The 18,141-nt window shown below is 41.6% G+C and overlaps 1 protein-coding gene across 1 annotated transcript in view; it reads right to left on the bottom strand.

Moving 5' to 3' along the window:
* Positions 1-13,131: 13,131 nt before the first annotated feature.
* Positions 13,132-18,141, bottom strand: part of DUSP9 (dual specificity phosphatase 9) — a 54,467-nt gene continuing 49,457 nt past the window's right edge. The window contains exon 5 of the mRNA XM_088462904.1: positions 13,132-16,896. Coding sequence (XP_088319030.1) covers positions 16,592-16,896 — 305 coding nt within the window. The 3' untranslated portion in view covers positions 13,132-16,591. The remainder of the gene's footprint in view (positions 16,897-18,141) is intronic.

Here is an 18,141-nt window from a genome sequence, read left to right as displayed (position 1 = left end):
AGGTGGAATGGCACCATGAATCACATCATCATGGCACCACCCGTGTTGCAAAATGATGCAATATGCAGTATTTTGCAGCAGTAGGAGAGGTCACATCGCACAGCGAATCACTTCAACACGACCCTACCCACTTGAAGTGTAAAGAAAATATGTTGTTCTGGCTGGATCTTTTTCAGGGCATCACCACTTAATTCACATAGATATTTTTTTATCACCTTTCTAATTTTTTGTTGATTTTGCTGCAGTGTGCTGGAGGGCAAATCCCTTTTTTTCTGTGTTCAGTGTAAACCCCGCCCTTTACAAGCACCTGTGCTATGTCATTAAGCTGATATGAGCAACCACCATACTTTTTGTTTGCAGTCTTGAGAGGCATGAAGGGGGCCAGCATTGGGAGGATGTGCTGGTCCTTATAGTGCCATGTGAAGGTTTCTGGGGTGCCTCCAAAGTGAGTCTGCTCTCAGCTTATACATGTGCTGTTATTATGCAGTACACCAATTTGTAATTATATGACCCACAGTGGGTGCTACTATTATGTAGCAATAATTATTTTGGGGTGAGCATTTGGGAGTGGGGCCCCCGGAGTTGTTCTGGCTGGATCTTTTTCAGGGCATCACCACTTAATTCACATAGAAATTTTTTTATCACCTTTCTAATTGTTTGTTTATTATTTATGTAATTTTAATTCTTTCTTATTTCATTAACACTTATTGATTTATCTTTACACATCTATTCTTTACACTTCACTATCACCTTTTTTCCCCTTTTCATGTAATTCCCTGGGGATGGTCCTTGGCTGGAATTTTTTGGGGAACCTTGCATCTCGGACGTGAACCCCTTGATGTTAGGGCCACCAGTAGAGAGGAGCCTTGACGATGGCCTGGCACTTATTCATATATTTGCAAATGTATGTAACTAATACCTCTGAATCTCTATTATCATGTAGGATTTAAGTATTTTTTGTTGATTTTGCTGCAGTGTGCTGGAGGGCAAATCCCTTTTTTTCTGGGATGAGTACATACACTGTGGATCCAGACGCAGAACTGGCACAGTAGAATGACACTTAGGATATAATACTCGGATGATGTACTGAGTACACTCACTGTAGATCCAGACGCAGAACTGGCACAGGAGAATGATACTTAGGAGATGGTATTTGGAAGATGTACTGAGTACACACACTGTGGATCAACACTAGGAAGATATCACTAGATGAAAGGAGCTTGGAACCTGGAACACTGCAACAGCAAGTATTCACTGGAAGTAATGACATTGTACAGGCAACTTCCTGTTGTCCAGAGCCCAGCTAAATAACCTAAGGTAGCAGTCCATTGGAGGACAGTGTCAGCTGACAGTAACCATTGCTACTATTAGGTAAAGGGCTAATCAGGTGATGTAGACTGTCATGGCTGCGTTCATGATGGTATCTGCAGAAACCAAATCACGGAGCAGCACATGGATGTCCTAGCAGACCCCAGGTATAATCCTCAGTGCGTCACTCGTCCCCGCACCTGGCTTCTGACCACTGGAGAGATCAGGGAAAGCCGGTGCTGAGGTAACGACCGATCCTAGGCCATAACCTGACAGGTTACCTCCAGGTCCCAGCATCCTAGGCAGCTGCCTAAATGTAGAACAGGCCCTGCCTGCTCTCCCACCACAACATATGTACACTCCAAAAATGGGACTGTGTTCCTGACTCCCTACTCATCAACCTCTTATACAAAAGCCAACATCAGCCTGGGAGCCTTTACAGCTACTGGAAAATAGCTGTAACTGAATGAAGGATCTTTGTGAAGATCCCATCTGTATTTAGTGATATTCCTAATATTGCAATATTAGACTTTATCCCTGAAGTGTTACTAATTTTTATTTTGAAAGTGTTCCATAATGGAGTGTATAACTGTGAGTAAAGAGGTTGTTGTCTGGAAACAGTTAACATATCGTCATCCTGTGTTAGGAAATACACTAACACTGCTTATCAGTGCCATGTCCGGAAGCTACACTTCCCCTTTATGTGCAGGAAAGTCTGCCCTGGGAGCAGCTTGCAGGATGCTGGTGAGTGCTGAGGGAAAGGAGCCGATGGGAACGGAAGCCTAAAGCCTCTACAGCCCTGTACTGTGTGTCATCGCTGTGATTTCGCTTCTTGTCTTCATAGATACAGAGGCATGAGGTCATGGTGAAACGCTGCAGACTTTATTGCCCGTCACTGTGTTGTCTGCAGTAATAACCTGGGACATACACATAGGAGAGGTGTTCCTTTAAGAAGGTTCCACCTCAGCCTAAGCTCTCAGCGGGTGATTCAGCTGCGGATGCAGAGGCTATCACAGCTGCTAACATGGTAGTAGATGCGATGGCTATAATATGGTCATGCAGAAGGAGGTGTCATGCCTCCCGCAGGCTCCGTCCCACTCCGCAAGCTGACACTGTGCGCATACGCAGTGTCAGCTTCCCCCTGGGAAGTCTTTCACAAACGTGAAAGACTTCTACTAAATGTCTGAAATATAACTTGCAGGGATAGTAGTTACCGCAACCGCAGTCCCTGCGAGTTTCCCTTTGTACATAGCGGGGATATTTTCATGATAGATTAAAAATACCCCTGCGATATGGATAGATAATAATTGCAGCTGTTTGGCGATTATTAGTACATAGACCACTTATTTGTAAACCGAGGTTAGGTTATGGGTGAATTAACAGATTAAGGGCCTGATTCAGAGCCGGACGCTCTGACCAGAGCGCTCGCTCTGAATCAGGGCCCTCCTACCTATTCTTGGAGCGGCCTCTTGGATGCTCGCATAGCTGTGGGTTACCACCCACAGCTTATGCGAGCGTCCATGATGATGGTCGCGATGGTCAAGACCATCGCGACCATCGGCTTGCGACGAGACCCTGCGGTAGGGTCTCGCTGCCGCAAGCCCTGGAGTGATTTTGGCTCTATCAGAGCCAAATCACTCCCACTGACATCACTAGTGATGTCAGTGGGGCCGGTCCCAGACGGTAGACGTTCTCATGGGAACGCCTCCGTCTGGCAGCCATGCCCCCGGCACGCCCACCAAAGGGGGCGTGCTGTCACTCTCCATCGACAGCACGCACCCTTTGGTGCGAGACCCCGAGCGACGGTTTCCCCGTCGCTCACCGGGTCTCGCGCATGCGCACGACGGAGCTCCCTCCGTCGTGCGTGTGCGCACTTAGGCACCATCGACCCGCTTGCGAGCGTACAGCGCTCGCGAGTGGGTCAGAATCAGGCCCTAAGTTTATAGAAGGTGGACATGGATGATAACATTAAGGGGCCTATTCATCATCACTTAATTTTCACAAAAGCAGGTGAAAATGCACATTTTCACCTGCAATTGTAAAAATTAAGTTATCGGGCCATTCATCAAGAAGGTAAAGTGGGAAATATCACAGATATTAGAATGTTAATTATCGGAGTCTTTTCAGACCTCGATTATTAACATCATAATTAGGCCCCATAGTGCGATCTTTATGGGTGCATAAAGTTACATAAAGACATTCCTAATACCAATCTCCTCTATCATAAATGTAAATGGTTTTAAGCACATGTTAATGCCTTCTCACACCAGCACAATACTTTAGCAGATGTTACTATGCTTTGAAATTTGACAACGGTCTCCTCTCTCCACCAGCATAGTTCTTAATTGCAGCCATAATAGGTTATATATATATATATATAATATATATATATATGTATATATATGATGTTCTACAGCAGTGTCACAGTCATTCAGGATTATGCTGCAACATAACCATCCCCTACAGCAAAGATCAATCCTTCCAGCCTCCAACTGTTCCCTAAACCAGGAACAATAACTGTAGCCAGAATGCCTAATCGCAGCGGCCACCTCTCGCGTTATGGGAACTCTTTACGAGGGAACCCTTCATCTGTCACTGTCACATAGCCATATATTTAAAATCTAATGACAATTACTTGCTCATAACTTTGCTGCTGCTGCTGCTGGCTCTATCCTCCTCTCAAACAGGTTACTGCCCTTCTCCATGTACAGGGGCTCTTCCATCAGATCAAGGGGCATGCAAGCTACTGAAGAACTGAGTTTAATTGTCATCTGTACCTTTTTATGTCATTTCACATAGTGGCACCATTGAGTTCCTACTATTCTGTTGACATGTTATCTGTGAGGTTTACGGGAAGCAGAGCAGACAGGTGCACAGCATGATCTGGTCTCTCATGGTGGCAATGGTGAGATATGTGCAGGATCAGAGGCCCAAAGCTTCCAGTGATTAACCTTACTATGATGGAAGCTCAAATTGGATAGCAGCGGAGAACTACAAATATACAATGGTTCCAATTTTCTCATACAGGCCTACTCTCACAAAACATCCAGAAGGCTACCAAATTATGGCAGGGTGGTGGTGGGGGGTCCGTAGCACAGGTCATCCTCCCGGAAGCCGTTACCTCTCTTGTGAAGGGCCTTGATGACACGATACGTATAGATCAAGCCACCGTTACATGATGATGATGCCTCCCTTTGCACTTTCTCCCCTAGACCTCCCCTTCGGGTCCAAAAAGTAGCCAAGGGTCAAAGGGTGACTCTACAGAACGACAGATACTTGCTGCTTGGTGACTTATAGGGGGGATTACTCACCAGGGATAATTGTTGTTTGTGTTTCTTTACTGATTCTATTTTTAGAGAAAGAAGATTTGTTAATCATCCGTAGATACCAAATTAAGAGAAATGCAAATGTGCTTCACAGCTAAAGATTAGAATAACATTAGAGGCATATGGCACAGTGGAAAACATTAAACTAAATGTGTGAGTGGAACAGGTATTAATGATAATACATAATGAAGGATGTAATCTGCTTTTCCTGGTATTATAAATCATGCTGTATTACACTTCAGCAATATATTTTGAATCCATTCCTGTCTAAGCAGCCTTCTCATTTAGGGGCTTATTTATCATTGAATATTTGAGGCATATCCCCCGAAATCAACAGTTTTTTGAGGGGATACTCGCAAATATTCAGGATCCCCCAAATGTATGAAGGAGAGACCACAGAAGAGATCTCCATATCTGCCACAGTTAGTTTCGACAGCAGCCGCAGCCCCCATAAGATTCTATGGGGGGCTGCGAAGCTGTCAGACTTACCAAGCTATGCAATGGGAAGCATTCCGGAGTGTGACCCTGGCAGCTTAGCGCCATCTTCAGATGGCATCAGCCGCTGTAGCCTATGGTCTACATTTCACAAAGCTTCTCAGGAGAGAGTTCCTCTGGAGGCCTCCTTGGCAATGGCCGGCTCAATTGCAGAACCCCAAAGCAGAAGTGAAACAATCGCAATTGTGATCATTTCACTTTGTACACATGGGAAGGATGGGCACTTTCATAGCCCCTGTCCATGTATGTAAATAGTACATTCGGGCAAAGTATAATTTCTTATTACCACAAATAGCGACAACAAGAAATTATAATTATCGGGTCTGAAACACAATTATTAGTAAATATGTCCCCTAGGGCTATAGTGTTGGCTATTCATCCTTTCTATCTGAACTGCTCAATTCATGTTCAAGGACAATAATAGACCATTGCACAGGTATAGAAAAAAAAAGTGCATTTTATTTTATTTTATTTAAAAATCGTACAACAAAAAATGAATATACAAGTCATTAATTAAAATAGTAGATCCCCGAACTTGCATAATACATTTTACTTCTCTTTCCAATCTAGAGTTATTTTGACAGGTGAAAGACGGAACTTCCTCAGTTCCTAACCTAATCATTGTCAATGTACAGTTAGTGGGGAAAACAGGTTGTGAGTTGCAAAATGCAGCAGCCAGCAATTCCTTCCGACCGAGCCACCTGGATGTGAGTCTAAATACTTTGTGTTTCGGGAAACATACTGTAAATTAGGGAAAACATGGTCCAATATTATTAACCCTATGTTTGTGTTTGCACTGTCACAATTTACTGACAAGAAGAATTTCACAATAAAAAAACATCAAACTGAAGATTGTTTTTTTTTTCCTCCCGAAGAGCAATGATACACTTCACTCTAGGATTATCATCACTGTGGGACTGATTTAGGGGCCTATTTATCAAATGTATCAGCCCCATAAATCAGGTGGAAACAGCGTTTCTGCATGATTTAAGCATCCCAGCAATTGGCCATAGACTGAATACAGGGATCATCAGAGCCATCTCCTTCATTCAGCTAAGTAACAAAGAATAACGCAGCACCCAGGTTTTTCAGCGGGGACCGCGGTCTTCTCCAATTTACCAATCTCTGGAAGGCACATCTACAGTAAGGGGCATATGTATCAAAGCTTGATGTGAGATAAAATTGGGAGATATATACCACCAACCAATCAGCTTCTAACTTACATTTTGCAGGCTGTGTTTACGAAATGATAGTTTGGAGCTGATTGGTTGGTGATATATATTTCACAATTTTATCTCTATCCCTGTCAGTACATCAGTTTTGCTCCAAGGAGCATCTATAAATCAGACTCCTATATCTGCACTGTTTACTATCATTTATGAGGAATATAATCTCCTTTTATTTCTATACTGAATTTGGCCAATGATACACAAGCCTGGTTATCCAGCATGCTCATGTATACCTACCTACTATCCTGGAATGTCTGGGAAATGCCAGATTTTTTGGGTAGTCCCCCGGACGAGTGGGTGGATCTCCCGCATTCTGCCCATTTCCTAGTAAAGTGGATGGAGCAAATAATAATGGAAATCGAGGGTCCGTGGGAGAGGCGGTGAGGCCAATATTACGGAGGATAATGTTGCGGTGGGGGCGGGCTCAATGAAAAAAACACCTGGCCACGCCCCCTCAGTGGTCAGCTGCAACTCCACTCCTGGCTTCTCCTAGTGAGGAGTTAAAAAAGTAGGCAAAGTACGGTATACATCAAATCAGTTTCATTTGAGTGTCAATGTAGAAATCTTTACTAGGAATATTATGGGGACCCCACAGCAATTTTTATCCTTGTGGCATTCAGCCACCAGCTCAGTGTAGTTTATGCAAGTTAAGAAATTGAGATTATTAACGGCTAACTCCACTACCGTCTACTCTGAGGTCTATTTTGCACACTGGATTCCTAACCAATCTCTATAATCCCTATATCGGTGTTTTTGCAGCAATTAACTTTGCCACAGCTCTTGCCCATTTTCATAATAAAACAGATCTTTGAGATACCAGGTTCAAATCTGTTGATGACGGTAAACTGGCGCAGTGAAGGCAGAGGGGGGAGGACAGGGGCAGAATAATTTAATTAAAATCCCCCACTTTATTCAAACCCCCCTCCCCTTCCTCCGCAAAGGTCACAAGAGCTTAAAGACAGGTAAGTACTAAATACACCCTATTAGAAAGTATGTACAGAAAAGGACTAAAGATAGAATAGAGATTACATTTTGATATTCTTTTCCCTGTAGATTGTAAGCATGCAACAGGGGTCTATTAAGGCTTTTTTTTGCCTGTTTGTTAATACTCTGTCTCATTTTTTACTGTCCCCAATTGTAAAGAATTATGCAGTATACTGGCGCTGTTTTATAAATAAATATTAATCGTTTTCATTAGCAAGAAAGCTCCAGAATGTGGAGTTATCCTTTAGCCCCAGTGAACTTGTACAAATAAGTTTGAAAGTTATTTTCTTGAAAATGACTAAAGTTGTAAAAAAAATAAAATACAGCTACAGTAACCATCACGTCTACACAAAAGTTACCATGTAATTAGCAGCCAGATGCTTATAAAGTGACACTCTACTATAGTTTTATGTATAGCCTAGGAAGTTGTAAATCTGGCAACTTATGTGAGCAGGGTACGAGATATTAAAGGATGAGACCTATCTGCTGTACAAGTAATTTGCATAGATATAATAGACCTACAGTACAAACACTAATTGACGTTTTATTTTAATGACACTGATTGCAGACGCAAACAGAGAAATATTTATCTAAGTTTTTTACCTAAATCATGTTTGAATTATTTTCTCTGTATAACTTCCCACCAATTAGGTTTATGTTGATCAGCCATTTGTTTATTTCTTGGTATAACATGTTATCCTTATGTTACCTTTGTGCATTATGCAGTGCACCTGCATGGAATACTGATCGGGTTCGGTGTTTCTATGACATCACCAATGTCCATTCTCTCCTGCGGGTTAAAATAAGGTACTTGTGTATTTTACAGACTCATTGCAGAGAGAACCCAATGAATGTTTTAAATGGTACTTGTGTACTTTACGTACACAAGTACCGAAAGTCGTCCCCACCTAAAGAAGAAAGTTGTCCCCTCGCGGACTCGCTGCGCTCACCACGCTTCGGACTCAGTTGCTCGCCACAAGGTTATATTTCCCCCCTATGCCCACTTGGATGGTAGGGAATGACGCTGGGCACTGGGAATGACGCTGGGCACTGGCTGATGACGTCAGGGTCCTCTCCGTGAAAGGGATTTAGACATTACCATGATTGATTAGAATAATGAGTTTAGGACACTTGGGTTCTCTCTGCAATGAGTCCGTAAAGTACACAAGTACCTAAAATAATTAGACTTGCCTAGTGGTGTCAATTCTGCATCAGGGTTGAGCACTACACTCAACGGAGCCTCTATCATTAAGGAACTACTTCAGTAGAGCATTTTTCAGATTTCCATATGGAACGAGGTGCAATGAGTGTACTGCAGCATTAGGGATAGACACTGCTCTGGTGGCAGTAGTATAAGCTGCAGGACAGACTGACACACCAGATAAGTCTGCAAGAAAGATCTCCAGCATTTGCTCTGGCCAGAATAAAATGCTATTTATGAACAGCATACATCAATGATTCCAATGCTTGCGGAATTATTTGCAGATGTTTGCTTGTGACTCATTCCTTGTGGAAAATGTTGGCGTTCATTCACAAAGCACGAAGAAGCTGATATAGACATGCACAGAAGTCAGCCGCAGCGCATGCTAGTAAATAAATGGGGAGATTCGCTGCAGGCAACCACTATCAGTGCAGACTTGTACCACTCTATGCTTGGAACAAGGGATCCACCTGAAATCAGACCTGCAATTCGGCCTACACACTCATGACATGCCTTCAGAATACTTTGCCTACGCACAAATGCCCTGTTGCCAGTCACTTATGCCCAATTTCAGACGCAAGTGAGATGCAACAGAGCTACGTATCACACTGAATCGCCCGTAGATGCAAGCTCTCGGCTCCAACGTAGGCTCAGTAGCTAATATTCATGAGATCAGTCTCAGAATGTGCACCCACAGCACCTAAGGGTCTATTTAATAAGCCTTGGATGGAGGCAAAGTGAACTGAGATAAAGTACCAGCCAAACAGCTCCTGTCATGTTTCAAACACATCTTGTAACATGGCAGTTAGGAGCTGATTGGCTGGAACTTTATCATTCACTTTATCTCCATCCAAGGCTTAGTAAATAGACCCCCTAGGCTTTGCATCAGTCTGCACGGCCTGTGCACTACATCTCAAATCATGTGCCTATTCGCCGCTTTTGACAGACGTCTCTGCAAACTGAAAGTGCTCCTCATTGGGCGCTGTAGCAAAACGATCTCCAGAGTCACACCTGAAATCCCACCTCCTACTGTTTAGAACCTCCCCTTTCACTTAGTAAATGTTTCCATTTTTCTCTCAAAATACTGCTTGGTTTTGTCTAATTTATGGCTTCCTTACCACTGCATTGCTCCACCTCTATAAGTCCTCCACCATCAAAGTGCGACATGGAGGTATAAAATGGGTTCTATTGAAAGTCTAGGGTCTTTAACTCCTTATTTCATTTCATTAATCTAATCCGCTAAGCAAAACTAAGTGCACTGGTAAAGCTTACTTTGCACTTTACGAAGAGTCTTCTGTCTGCCCAACTGTTGCCTGAACAAACGCCATGTGTCAGAAGGGATGTAGTCAACAGATCGACATTTACAATGTTGACACCACAATATCGACAGTTAAGCTGTGCTATGTTAAAATATTAGGGATAGGCTGTGGGTGGGAGGGTTAGGCACTATGGGGAGGATAGGGTTAGGCTGCAGAGGGGTGGGGAGGTGTGTTAGGGTTAGACACCACCAGGGGAGAAGTTATGGTTAGGCACTAATGTGGGAGGGTTAGGTTTAGGCACTAACCGGGAGGGTTAGGGTGCAGGGTAGGGAGGGATAGTGTTAGGGTACAGTAAAGGAGGGTTAGGGGGTGAATGTGGCAGGGGAACAGTACTTACTGTTCCCCTGTTGGGATTGTAGGCATCGGGATGCCGCTGTCAGGCTATTGACAGCCGGCATCCTGAGTGTCGGGATATCATACCGATTCCCTTAGATGCAGAACTGCTCACACAGGACGGAGAAAGTTTTGCCGATGCATCCGATGGTGCGACGTCTTAGTGGGCGTCTCATTATTAAGAAATCGTCCGCAGAATTAGCATAAAGACAACGTCATAGCTGCCCTCCAAAACCAATCTATGAGATGTTTCCCCCACATTCCTGCACAAATGGTTGTCTATAAAGTCCTTATCGGGAACACTGGCGGCACTCAACAACTGGTTATTACCTACTAACGCAGCCTTAAGAAAATAGATCAGGAGAATGAGGCAAAGGTTTTTTCTCCGGCTTACAAGGACAGATTGTTAAGGTGTGACGGGAGGAGCCAGAATTCACTTCAAATGTTTTTCTTTGGTTCTTGCCAACAATAAACAGAGGTTTACATAAGTGAATGTCTAAAAGAGAAAGACTTGACTCATGGAGACGAGCAGCGGTGCCAGGTGACACAGTAACATAGACAGCTAAACGCCAGCACTGACTGTCTCACATTTTGGGTGTGGGATTAGAACACTAATTTTTTTTTCCATTATATGAAATTCAATTAAACAATGTGGGGCTGCAATGTCCACAAGCCAGCAAGTACTTCTGTGTATTAAATGTCAAATCCTTAAAGGACGGTCACATCCTTAAAAGAAATTAAAAAGAAAAAAAATGTGCCAGCTGTGCAATTGGGTATAACAAAGGTTGCTTTACTTTTTTGTTGTGCAAAAAAAATATATACAGTATATATATATATATAATATATATATATATATATATATATTATATACATATTTAAATGTATCTATTTAGGTTTCATTCTTAAAACAATGTACCTGTGCCACACTTGGGACATCCAGTTGTTTGAGCCAATACTGATGGGAATGTTACCCATCAATTCACTAAGAATTAGTGGCAAAACTAAGGCATGAAGCAGTTTGCGCACTAGTGAAGTGACTTGTGAGGCTGTAACCTCATTAATATTTGACTGCGTCCACAAAATGCTCGCCTCCAGTTTGTGTAGGTAACAAGTATAAGTGGCCATCCTTCCTATAAGACTATCTTAAACCTACTGAGTCCTAAAGATACATTCTAGTAGCTGGTACAAAGCTTAAGAGATGTCCATATAATCTGATGTTACACACCCCTGAATAAGAGATGTTACACACCCCTGAATATCAACAATTGGTCTAAAACATGGTCCAGAAAGCTACATTTCAAAATGCAGTTTTTAACACATACATAATCCTAAATCAACTGTCAATGAGTTAACTAACTAGCAATACAAGCTAGTTACAAATAACGTGTGTGAGAGACAGAGAAGAAGAGAGGGAGTTGAGACAGAATGGACAGTCGTATAGACAGATAGATGGATAGATAGGGGATGTAGTCGGCATGCAGGATGCCGACGGTCTGAATACCGGTGCCAAAATCCTGATAGGTCGGGATCCCGGCACCAGTATCCTGATCGCCGGCATCCCGAAGGTAAATATCGGGGTGTTAGGGTTAGGTAGCGGGGTTAGGCATTAGGGGGAGGGTTAGGGATAGGCACCGGGTAGGGAGTGTTAGGATTAGGATGCGGGGAGGGGGAGATTAGGTTTAGGCACTAGTGGGGGAGGTTAGGTTTAGGCACTAGGGGGGATTCTGGCTGTCAGGATGCCACTGTCTGTATTCTGACCAGCGGCATCCCGACAGCCAGGATTTCATACCCAACCCATAGATAGATAAATATATATATACACTATTTAGACAAAAGTGATTAGACACTGATAGAAAAAAGATCAACAAGATGTTATTGATGTCAGTACTTTGTAGGTCCACCACGTGCAGTGATTACTGCAGAGACCCTTCTTGGCAAACTGTCCACAAGTTCCTGGAAAATAGCAGGCGGTATGTTTTGCCATTCCGTCTTAAGTACAATGACCAACTGTGACACTGAATGTCGATTCGGCCTAGAATGCACCCGGTGTTCCAATTCGTCCCAGAGGTTCACAATGGGGTTAAGATCTGGACTCGGAGCTGGCCAGTCCATCTGGGTTACCGAATTTTCTGTATACCAGTCCAGCGTCGCCGTGGAAACACTGACAGGTGTCATTGTCGTCCTGATTAAAATATTTGTTGTTTCCATACAACTGCAAGTGCATGGACCTCCCTACCAAGTGTTTTTGTGAAAAACGTCACATTAATGGACATTTGGAACTCGCATGCAATGGTATGCATTGGACAATTTCACTTGAGCGGGGGTGTCCAATCACTTTTGTCTACATAATGTATATAAATATATATTAATTATAAAATTATATATATATATATATATATATATACATACTTAACAAGTGCCTGTATGATATATCATCATATATCGTCCCTTTAATTCAGGACATATGAATTACACAGATTCTGTGGCTGGCTGACTTCAAGTCTCCATTTCACCTGGTTTCAATCAGCCACAGAACCTGTGTAATTACCATGTGTCCTGAATTAAAGAGTTGATACGGCAAGCCTATATACTCGTATATACTACTGTAAAGGCTAACTCTGGCTTATTTTGTATGTAGCTTGGTGCTGTTGGCTTCTGCATTCCGACAGGGGTTAATCCCTGTTGTGTAGCACCACGGTATCAGATGAGGTTTTTGTGTTATAAGAAACAGGAAGTCCTATGGAGGGATTGCAGAATGTATAGCAAAGAAAAACCACACAAATACAGACCACTATTTTGAAATTTGAGATAACACTGGGTGGCAGACCTATCCAACACAGAAGAATATAACACGACAGTGCTAAAAAAAAACCACAAATCATATAAATAGTATGAACATCTCCTTAAGATGTTTTTTTTTTTTATACTGCTGATAATATCTGACCATCTGCCCAAAAGGTTCACATTTCCGTCATTACATGGCTAGAACCTCATTACTTCTCCTACAAAAATTCAGTAAGTGTTATTATGAAACTCTGGTTTCAATATTAATTTGAATAAAAACTAAAATAGCAATTTTTTAATAGAAGACATTAGCACCTCCGGTGTCTTAAAACTTGGTGTACTTGGGCGAGTGATTATGAAAAGTTAAAGGAGGGGGCGGATGTATCAAAACTTGGAGAGAGATAAAGTACCAACCAATCAGCTTCTAACTGTAATTTTACAGGCTGTGTTTGAAAAATGACAGTTAGTAGCTGGTTTTTGGGTACTGTACCTCTCTCCACTTTAGCTCTCTCCACGATTTGATACATCTCCCCCAAAGTCTAATATTTTGTAACGTAGACTTAACATTCTGGTTAAAACATGTGAACCGTCACTTTTGAGAGGTACAGATTACAAAAGCTAGGAAAAAAATGTACCCTTTTTCTACTGTAGTATTTTGTCTGGCCTCCAGGTGTCAATAAAGCTGGGTTTACAGAATTAGTCAATGACCAATTCTCAGCGTCACTCAGTATCAAAAGGGACATCTTTAGGTTTTAAGAAAAGTTGGAAAAATTGTAACATATACAATACATTTGTTATACAGATTAAACTAGTCGTTTTCATATTTGACTGATATAACCAGTATTTATAAACAATGCAGCACCTGTACATATTTATTGCAGTTTTCAAGAATCCATAATAGATAAATATATAGTGCTGTGAGGTGACACAAGAGAACAATTTGCAGGACAAGGGCGGCGAAATGCGCCATTGTTTGTGGTGAAAACTGGTGTTTTTGTCAGCAACATTGTTTTTTTCTCTTTTCTGCTACATCCTACAAAATAAAAGGGTAAATCTAAATGGCTTTTGCATGGGAGGGCCTAAGTACCCCAGAGTGGAACTTGGCAAGACAATTAAATTTTTTTACCAATATTAAATCCATAATAGATAAACAGGGCTGTGAGGTTACACAAGAGACCAATATGCAGGACAAATGGGTGAAATGCGCTGTTGTTGGTGAAAACTGGTGTTTTTGTCAGCAATAGTGTTTGTTTTTTTCTGCTTCACCCAATGTAATAAAATTATCATTCTCAAGGGTTTTTGAGTGTGGGGGGGGGGGGCTAAATACCTCAGAGCGGTACTTGGCAAGGAATTAAAAAAAAAAATATTATGAAATAAATTATCATTTTAATTGCAGATCTATTTGACATAAATGGGACAATTGCCCCACATCCTAAAAAAATCTGGGGTGAAAAAAAAAAAGTAGATATAATATAACATTTTATATCTTCCGCTATATTTTTATATATGAAATCTTTGTGGTTTTATTTGAGCACTTTTAATATTTTTTCGTCTTTGGTACTGGTAGTGAAACTGGAAGCTCAAGCTGGGCTTCTAGATTTATCTCTGCGTGCAGCAGGACACCACATATTGTTCAGTATAACAGAGCAGGGGTTCCCCTTCATCACTCTGGATAGTTTGCACTGTGGCTGCTGAGTCGCTAACAATTTTAAATTACAGCAATACATTTTTTTTTGGCTGTGATAAATGTAAGCTTAATAAATAGGCTACAAAGAGGGTGGAGGGGTAACTTTCACTAATTGTACATTCCTATTGCCCACTATGATTAAAAAAAAAAAAAAGTAGCAGAAATATCTGTTGATCGTTGTGCCTTCCATTCTAGTGTTTTAACCAACTGGAAGCAAACTACATGCTATTTTCAAAAAGCAATATTTCTTTACGAAGTGCTAAATTTCAGGCCTATTTGGTGAATAACAAAATATTTTCCACATAACCCTGTTTCCCACAAGCCTTTAAGACCTTGGGGGTCGGATATAAATAAAAGTACATATATCTTAAAGAGCTAACCATTTTTTTTAGGAACTAGTGGGAATACAAATAATACACTTTTCTATGGTACAAACCCAAATACTGTACATACTAGTCAGATTTAAAATTTCAGGAGCCATAGGAGCTTTCACCCCTGTTTTAAGGCAGCTGAGAAAAACTGACTTTTTTTTTTGGTAATTTGCGGTGGCAAAGTGTTTTTAAATATTCTTTTTTAAAAAAATTTAAAAAATGAGCAAAAAAAAAAAAAGTCCTGATTTTAGTAATTGTCCAGAACATCTATATCTAACCCATGAGTTAATACTTTGTTATCCTACTTAGAACCCATTTACCTATACGTTTGTCTTTTCTAGACCATATATGGCTGTGTGTCTGTTCAAACCTTACTCACTAGGACCTTATTGAAATCCATGACACTAGGCAGTAATAATTCCCATCCTGCACTGCAGGGCTGCGGAGTTTATGTAATACTTTTTTTAAGAGCTGTGTGTTAACACAAAAACTTGACAACTGCACTTCTGCCCACAGGAGCTGTGTCCTAGAGTGGGTCTTTAAATGCCAGAAGTAATCCTGAGGTTTTGTTTTTTTTGTACATTATTATAGCCTTGGGCCTGAGAAGAGTGATATCATAGAAAAGTCACCTATAGTAATGTGCCAAGGAGATACACAATCAAATTTCAATTGCAAAGCTAGCAAAACATTAGAAAAGAAAACACTGTACAAAAGTCAAAAGAGAAACACATGGCTTTGTACTTGATGTCCAACCCCAGATTGGCCTGGAATCGTCCCGTGCAGTAGTGAAGTAGAGCTCGATCTTTGTATGTGGGCTACAGATGGAATTTGTATATTCACCACCTGCTTCTTCCCTTTGTAAACTTCTAGATTCCGCTCACAGGATTTATTATTCCAGTTCAAGCAAAACAAGTGAGTCAGTCCTTGTCGTGATCCATTTAAAAAAGGAGCATGGTATGTTCCTGATTTTAGTTTGTATTCCCAGTTGACTATGTTTCATTTAGAGCATCTGATGCCTCTGCTTTAAAATTCAGCTATTAAAATAATAATAATAATAATAATAATCAGATCATAGAACAATACTAACCCATTTGATGCTGGAAGGGTAGCATAGTGCTAATAGCTTACTGGCTGCCATCTTACATCGAAGGCTACAATGTTTTGCTCCATGCAAATTGCTGCTGGTCTTCTGCAAATTCTCAACAAGAGTCTTCTGTAAGGTCATCTTTCGGTTTAAATGCTTTGGTTCTTACTCGTGATCATCTTATCATCCTCTATGAAGACCTTGGTCATTCATATTAATTCACACCAGACTGGAACCGCCTTAGGGGGGAATAGGTCTTGGAAATGCCTGCTCAATACTCTATACCTCCCTTCAGTTTAACACAGAGTCATGCTCTCCATATTTGATCTCCACAGTCGTGTAGGGGTGACCATTTTTTCCTGCAGCCTATCCATAGCTGCCCCCTTATATCTGAGCTGGTTAGGCTCACAAAAGGAATGAAAAAAGATAATATATGAAAACACTCGTAGTGAAAATCCCAAAGAACTGTCCTACGTGGAGTCTAAAGAGTCCAGTTCGAAGACATCATCGCTGGATGGACTGGTAAAGAAAGAGTGGCCAGGTGGCCGATTGTCATCTGGGCTACTGAGGCCCAAACTTTTTTCAAAATCCAGCAATTGACCCATGAAGTTGAAATTGGGGGAGATGTTGGTCTTCTTGCGCTTGACAAAATCGTAGGCATCGTTAAGGGATAGGTTGAGCTTCTGCATGAGGTAGGCGACAGTGACAGTGACGGATCTACTGATGCCAGCCAGACAATGCACAAGTACCCCACAGTTGTGGGAAGCTGCCTCATCTGTAAAAGAAACGGGGAGAATCACTATTACAATCATGAAATAGGGACAGCGTTCCATTGGCCACGACTGGGCTGCGTTTGAAATCTGAAATAAAATTTGATTACAATGGTTTTCAAACGTGCTCTGAGAACCTGCTTGTGTTTACAAGATGCAAAGTAAGGGAGAGCCCAGTGGGTTTGTTAGGGAAAGATAGGGAAAGTTATTTTCTGTGGTCCTGCAGCAAGGAGCAGACTTCCTAAACCCTAAAAGGTCCATAAACATTTTTTCTTATGAGCACATGCTCTATTATATTATGATGTTACTTATTTCAATTCTCGCTGTATAGTATTTTTACAGACCATTATTAGCGCTTTCATCATTTTCTATGTATTTACTGTAAGCATACTATGCTTTGTGCCCATGCACAGAGGCTGGCCTGGTACATATATGGAATAGAACCAAAGGGACCCAAAAGCAGACAGTCCACACGTAGGGACGGTCGTTGTGCCACTGACCCTTGTTTGCATTAGATGTAATCCTGGTCATTTCTCTGACTCCACCCAGGAAATGTACGGATACATACAGACATAGGGGGCCAGTCTCCGCAGAACATTTCGCGTATTTTGTCCATTGCACACGTCCGTACAACAAGCGCACGCAAATGCGAGATTGCAGTATGGATGCAACTAGCCTTGCAACCGGAGAGGTGGAATGGGGGTGTCAACATAGCATCAGAACCTTAAAGACTACAATCATTAACATATTAGGTGATCATTATGATACCAGTGGCAGCATGTCTTCAGTTATACAATGACAATGCTTTGGTTCAAGGAGAAAATAAGGTGTAAGTATTTAACCCAGGGCCAGTAGAAGGCACTCCATCATTATCCAACAATACGCGTGCTTTCATCAAACAACACTCCCCATAACACCACTGAGAGGAGTCATTTAAAAATAGCTCTCAGACAAAGCAATAAGTGGCAGAGCAAGAGGGAGGAGGGACGTCCATTAAGGTAACCCTATCCGGGAGGCAGCAAATTACCAGTCTGAAGGGCAGTCTCAAAGACATGCACACACAAACATGTCCTTAAGATGCCCAGATAGCTACGCGCCGATGAGCTTCATTTGCTACCTATTATTTATTGCCACTGTTATGTGATCAATAGTTTATCTCAAAGTGGATTGTTATAGCTCATATAGGTCAATATATAAACATAGCAATATGTAAGACTATGGATGGATTTTTAATTTTAAAGGATAATTCT

Source organism: Taudactylus pleione, unplaced genomic scaffold, assembly GCF_031769625.1.
Source record: "Taudactylus pleione unplaced genomic scaffold, aTauple2 ptg001288l, whole genome shotgun sequence".
Lineage (NCBI taxonomy): Eukaryota > Metazoa > Chordata > Amphibia > Anura > Myobatrachidae > Taudactylus > Taudactylus pleione.
Note: the sequence above shows the minus strand (reverse complement) of the source record. Positions and strands in the feature narration are given on the sequence as shown.